General features: G+C 47.6%; 1 protein-coding gene across 5 annotated transcripts in view; it reads left to right on the top strand.

Annotated features, from left to right (window-relative positions):
- Nucleotides 1-6407, top strand: part of LOC102035001 (collagen alpha-1(XXVII) chain) — a 146847-nt gene that overhangs the window by 107693 nt on the left and 32747 nt on the right. For all 5 annotated transcript variants that reach the window (XR_004081746.1, XM_031057213.1, XM_031057210.1 and 2 more), the window contains 2 exons: nt 748-801; nt 3817-3924. Coding sequence is in view for 4 of the 5 variants with exons in the window: in XM_031057213.1 (XP_030913073.1) it covers nt 748-801; nt 3817-3924 (162 nt within the window). In the remaining variant the exon portion in view is untranslated. The remainder of the gene's footprint in view (nt 1-747; nt 802-3816; nt 3925-6407) is intronic.

The raw sequence follows: 6407 nt of genomic DNA, 5'->3' as shown, positions 1-6407 counted from the left end.
AAGTTATTGTGAATAAGGTACACGTAGTTTTGAGTATAAAAAGACAACACCAGTGTGCCTCAACCCGACCTGCCAGACAGACCTCGGCAGGCCAGGAGGAAGAATTTTATAGATAAGAAACAATAAACAACCTTGAGAACGAGAACAGAAGAATCCCGACTCCTTCTTCAACAGCCAGGCTGGGGAAAAGAGTCTTGTACCTATGTCAGAGTCACTGTGAGCAGCTGAGATTTGAGACCAGCCCCTGGGGGAAGCACCTTCCCCCCAGAGCCCATCAGCCCGAGCCCAGCAGTGCCTGTGAGCCCCTGAGATGCCCCAGTGAGTGTGAAAGGGGCAGTGTGGGAGCACAGGGGGGAACAGACCCCTCCTGTTGGCCAGGGGCTGTGCAGGCTGGAGCAGAGGCAGCTCAGCAGGGAAACACTGCACACACTGTGTGGGCATGGCAGGGGGATGAATGCATGGATTGAGGCTGGCAGGGGCTGTGTCCCTTCCCAGGACTGAGGTCAGTTGTTGGAGCAGGAGGAGGAAGGCCCAGCTTAAATGAATTCAGCCTGAGCTCCTTTTCCCATAGCAGGTCCATGGAGGAGAAACTGGCTCAGAATAGAGCAGGAGGCTGAATTCCTGCTCCTGCTCCTTGTTCAGCATCAGGGTATGAGATGGGACATGTAAGAGTGCAGGGCTGGGCTCCCATCACTGCTGGGAAAAGCACTTTTAGGCACAGCCTTATGGTGTTTGTTCTGTCCACAGGGAGAGCCTGGGCTGGAAGGGGACAGCGGGCAGCTCGGGCCAGATGGGATCAAGGTAAGCCTCCCTCCATGGAGCTCCAGCTCTGTGCACTCAGGCCCCTGTGATTCCCAGAGCCAGCGTGAGGCTGAGGGGATTACTGGGTCCTCTGTGGAATAAACCTTTGCCCTGCAATCTCTAAGGATTTTTTTCTGCGAGCACACATAACAAACCCCTCCTGTTTCACTCCTCTGCCCACGTTTTTTGGCATCTGATCAGATCTCCAAAAAGGTCAAGTTCTTCAAAATCTGGTTTCCAACAATTTGTCTGTTTTATTTGAGTCTTTACAGATCAAATTTCCAACTAATCAGGAATTCCTGGGCCTGGCAAGGGAAATCAAGGATTGTCCATCACTCTCTCCTGCACCACTGACCAGAACAATGTTAGAGAGTAAAGAAACCAGATCCCCCTGCCTTGGCAGAGCCCCAGGATCTCACTCAGGGTTTGCTCTGCCTCTCACTGCTGTGAGTTTGCTACCTTGCCTTTGGAACAGGGCTCTGATTCCTGTCCTGCACAGCCAGCCTTTCCAAACAGGCCAACAATTTTGTTCCATGGAAAGAAAGAGCAGCCCATCCCACAACAATGCACTTTATTGCTTCTTTCTAGTTAAACTATTTGCCATGTGTCTGTGCTTCTGCTTATCTCTGAATGTTGGACCAAAAATCTCTTCCTTGAGGACAATCAAGGCTTCTGTATTCTCTTGCAGTGCTGGCTGTGCCCAGGAGCTCTTGAACCAAACCAGCTCTTTCCACCCCAAATGTGTCTCTGGACACTTCAGCAGATGTGTCTGTGCTCTTTAACCAGATGGGATCTTGTTGAGCTCTCCCAGCACAGGTGCAAGAGGAAAATGGTTCAGTTCAAGGCTGCTTGGCTGCACATGTTGCTCTCAGTATAAAACTGGCCTTTATCATTTTCTCCCTATGATTTTGAGTGGTAGTACTGAATAATACAAAATATTTACAATATTTTTTTATTTTGATAAAAGAAAAGCAGCTATAAATCTACTTCTTACATTCTATTATAATACTTCTGGTCTGTGTTCCAGTTGGTTGATCTTGCCAAATACTGAAATTTTATTATCTGCCAGATTTTTTCATAAATTTCAATGACTGGTTTCACTAGGGGAGCTTTAAATGGGTATTGGAAAATTTTTTTCACTGAAAGGGTGGCCAGGCATTATAACAGGAAGTGGTGGAGTCACTGTCCCTACAAGTGGCACTGGAGCTCCAGCTCTGTGCACTCAGGCCCCTGTGATTCCCAGAGCCAGCGTGAGGCTGAGGGGATTACTGGGTCCTCTGTGGAATAAACCTTTGCCCTGCAATCTCTAAGGATTTTTTTCTGCGAGCACACATAACAAACCCCTCCTGTTTCACTCCTCTGCCCACGTTTTTTGGCATCTGATCAGATCTCCAAAAAGGTCAAGTTCTTCAAAATCTGGTTTCCAACAATTTGTCTGTTTTATTTGAGTCTTTACAGATCAAATTTCCAACTAATCAGGAATTCCTGGGCCTGGCAAGGGAAATCAAGGATTGTCCATCACTCTCTCCTGCACCACTGACCAGAACAATGTTAGAGAGTAAAGAAACCAGATCCCCCTGCCTTGGCAGAGCCCCAGGATCTCACTCAGGGTTTGCTCTGCCTCTCACTGCTGTGAGTTTGCTACCTTGCCTTTGGAACAGGGCTCTGATTCCTGTCCTGCACAGCCAGCCTTTCCAAACAGGCCAACAATTTTGTTCCATGGAAAGAAAGAGCAGCCCATCCCACAACAATGCACTTTATTGCTTCTTTCTAGTTAAACTATTTGCCATGTGTCTGTGCTTCTGCTTATCTCTGAATGTTGGACCAAAAATCTCTTCCTTGAGGACAATCAAGGCTTCTGTATTCTCTTGCAGTGCTGGCTGTGCCCAGGAGCTCTTGAACCAAACCAGCTCTTTCCACCCCAAATGTGTCTCTGGACACTTCAGCAGATGTGTCTGTGCTCTTTAACCAGATGGGATCTTGTTGAGCTCTCCCAGCACAGGTGCAAGAGGAAAATGGTTCAGTTCAAGGCTGCTTGGCTGCACATGTTGCTCTCAGTATAAAACTGGCCTTTATCATTTTCTCCCTATGATTTTGAGTGGTAGTACTGAATAATACAAAATATTTACAATATTTTTTTATTTTGATAAAAGAAAAGCAGCTATAAATCTACTTCTTACATTCTATTATAATACTTCTGGTCTGTGTTCCAGTTGGTTGATCTTGCCAAATACTGAAATTTTATTATCTGCCAGATTTTTTCATAAATTTCAATGACTGGTTTCACTAGGGGAGCTTTAAATGGGTATTGGAAAATTTTTTTCACTGAAAGGGTGGCCAGGCATTATAACAGGAAGTGGTGGAGTCACTGTCCCTACAAGTGGCACTTGGGGACATGGTTCAGTGGTGGCCTTGTCAGTGCTGGGTTGAAGTTTGGATTAATTCATCTTAAACATCTTTTCCAACCCAAATGATTCTTTGATTCTGTGATTCTGCAATTGTCAGAGCAGTGATTTGACAGCATACCCACTGCTCAGGCCATGGATGCTTTACAGGGCACAGTGACACAGTTTCACAGAGTGTTTATTGGAGCCCTGGGCTGATTTCTGTTTGGCAGCAGGAGCTGAGCAGCTGTTCCAGACAAACCCATCCCATTAAAAGTCTTTCAGTATCCCAAGCTCAGGGCTTCTGAGGCAAGGGAGACTTTCACATCTTGTCTGCCTGCCTCATTCACGTGGGAGGTTCAGGAGAAGCAAAGGGGTTCAGGTTACTCTGTGTAATGGGGGAGTTCTTTCTCCTTCAGCCAAGAGATTTTAAAGAAAAGAAACCTGGGTTTGCTCCTTTTTTTAAATGTCAAGTGTATTATGACTCATCCTCATTCATCCCTTTCCTTGCAGGCTCTTTTCCTCTCAGACTCCTGAAATATTAATCATGTGGTGGGGTTTTCCCTCACAGGACCTTTGCACCCACGTGTTGTGTGGATACAAAAACCTCCCACCCTCCTCTCTTCCACAGGGAGACAAAGGCGAGCAAGGCCCAGAAGGAGAGAAAGGAGAGAAGGGCAGTGAAGGGCTGAAGGGGAAGGAAGGAGCTCCTGGATATCCCGGCATCCCAGGTGTCCGAGTGAGTCTGTGAGCCAGCCCTGGGCACCCCTGGGCTCCTGCTCTGATGGGTTTGTGACCCAGGCCACTGCTCAGGGCAGCAGCTCCCCTGAGATGTAACTTGTGCTAAACATCATGGTAAAGTGTGCTGTTTTTCATGACAAAATATGTCCAGGAGAGGGTTTGGTCTTTCAGCTAGGATTCACACTTGAGAATGGGAATCTGATCTGATTGAGAAATGAGGGATGTGCCTCCCTCCCACACTTCTGTAAGATGTATTAGGGGGGGAGGTCCAGAGGACTGAGAGAGGCTGATTTTTCCCTGGTTCCCACAGCTGGCTTGGGCCTGGAGCTTGGAATTGGCCACCTCGTGCCTTCTCTGATGGTTACTTGCTTGCTTCTGGGGATTTCCCCATTAAATATAGAAAACAACTAGAAGAAATCAGCAGGATATGACTCCTGAATCCCCAGTGAATATCCTGGGCCTGTCTGGGTTTTGGAGGTCTGATCTTGGTGCTGTAGAAAGAAAAAGTTTGATTCTGGCTCTGAGATGAGAGGAAGCAAAGCAGTGCCAAGTGAAAAAATGCTCTTCCCAGTGCCCCAGTGGGCTGCTCTGCAAGTCAGGCCTTTCTGCTTGAAATGTGGAGTTTGTCAGGTTGCTGACATGGTGTATTCATTGTGATTGTTGTCTTGGATCAGAGTTATCAGCAGCAAGGTTCGCAGAGCAGAGGGGCAGCCCAGCTCAGTGGGATGCACTGCTCCCCTGTGGCCTTGCCCCTCATGCAGCTGGGGAACACACCAGCTCCAACCCCACACATCTGTGGAGAAGGAACAAGAAGCCCAAGGGTAAAAGCAGCTCTGAAATCCCAGCCTGGGCTGGGTGTGAAGCAGCAGGGCCAGCAGGTACCACAGAGCCCTGGGTGGATGCTCTGTGGTGAAACGTTGATTTTCCTCTTGGTGCTGTTGTGGCTGGCTAAAAGGAGGGCAGGGAGAAGGGTGTGAGGGGATGGAAGCAGCAAAAGAGATGGATTTATGTTATTTTTGGGCTGAGGTTGGGATTTGAGCACTGACTCAACTAGAAAGTGGAAACATTGGCTTAATACTGTAGTGCAGCACCATAAATGTGCAGAAGCAGCCTGTAGTCCTGCCCCAAATAAGGGCACCCTTGGCCACAGGCCCCTGTCCCCAACAGGGAGCCCTTTCAGGATTGGGATCATGCCACAGGCAAGGGTGGTCCCCAGCAGCCCAGCTCCTTCCCAGCTGCAGGCTGGCACAGCTGGGCAGTGGCCTCCATGTGCTGTACTTCTGGCTGCTTCACGTGTTCATTTTGTGTATGTTTTAAGAACCAATAAAAATACTAAAATCATGCAAAAGCCATATTAAGTTATAAAGCATAAAATACAGATTCTGTCAGACTCTGTCCCTGCTGTTTGCCAGCATGTCCCTGGGAACATGATGGTGTTTTCTGTTTTATTAAAAAAAAAAAAGGCAGTTAATAGAGCCAAGATTCCTGCTCATAATCACTCCCTTTCTGTTTGGTTTTTTTTTTTTACTGCAAAGTGCTATATTTCCATCTACTATTTTAATATACTTCTTTGTATTTCCTTGTGCCTAAGCTCAGGCAGACTTTCAGACCTGCACAGTCTCCAGATAGAGCTGCCTGCCCTGCCCAGACACTGTTACCTAATACACAGCCTGGTGCTCCTGTGCTCACTGAGGTCATTTAAATATGGAAGTCCTCTGACAGGAGCACAAATAATTTTCCTCTTCCCATTACTGAGAATTTCATTCTACATTCCCTTGGAGAGTAGAAATATCAATGGGATCTTCCTTAGATTTCTGTCAAGATAAGGTTCACAGCTCAGAGATAACTGCAAGCCCCTCTGAGGGTCAGGAGCTGGAATATCCAGCCAAGCCATCCCCTGGAGGACATGCTGCAAAAGCCACCACAAACTGCACAATGCACAGAAATCTCAGAGGCTGCTGGACTAAGATAACAAAAAATCTGTCATGGAGAGGTCGTGAAGGTTGTTCACGCAAGGGCAGATCAAAGTGACCAGCTCCTGTCCAGGATTTGCGTGGTGGCACAGAAATTGGTTGGGGAAGGTGTTGGAGGTGCTTGGATTGCAGGGAGAGGGAGCATGTTGGGTTTGGATGTGCAGGTACTGGGTGATTCCACACCACCCTGTTGTGAATGGTTCTAACACTTCTGATGTGACAGTGTTATGATGTCCAGTAATCACTTTAGATGGTGTTAAGAACTTCATCTTTGGCTATTGCATCTCCATTTGGCCTCTCCTGGCATCTGTGCTTCACCACATTCCTGCCTGGATCCAGTGATGCTCTCCTGGGCTTTTCCTCAGCTCCAGTATCTGTTGGGATATCCTGCTCAGCTCCAAAGGGCACAGGGAAGGTGTTGATGTTTCCATGCCCTTAGGAGAGATGCACACACAAGGATCTGTGCAGTTACCTGTGCCAACCAGCTGAGCTCCATTTGGGGTGTGAA

Source organism: Geospiza fortis, unplaced genomic scaffold, assembly GCF_000277835.1.
Source record: "Geospiza fortis unplaced genomic scaffold, GeoFor_1.0 scaffold27, whole genome shotgun sequence".
Taxonomy (NCBI): Eukaryota; Metazoa; Chordata; class Aves; order Passeriformes; family Thraupidae; genus Geospiza; species Geospiza fortis.
The sequence above is the reverse complement of the archived record's forward strand: the minus strand, read 5'-3'. Positions and strand labels throughout refer to the sequence as shown.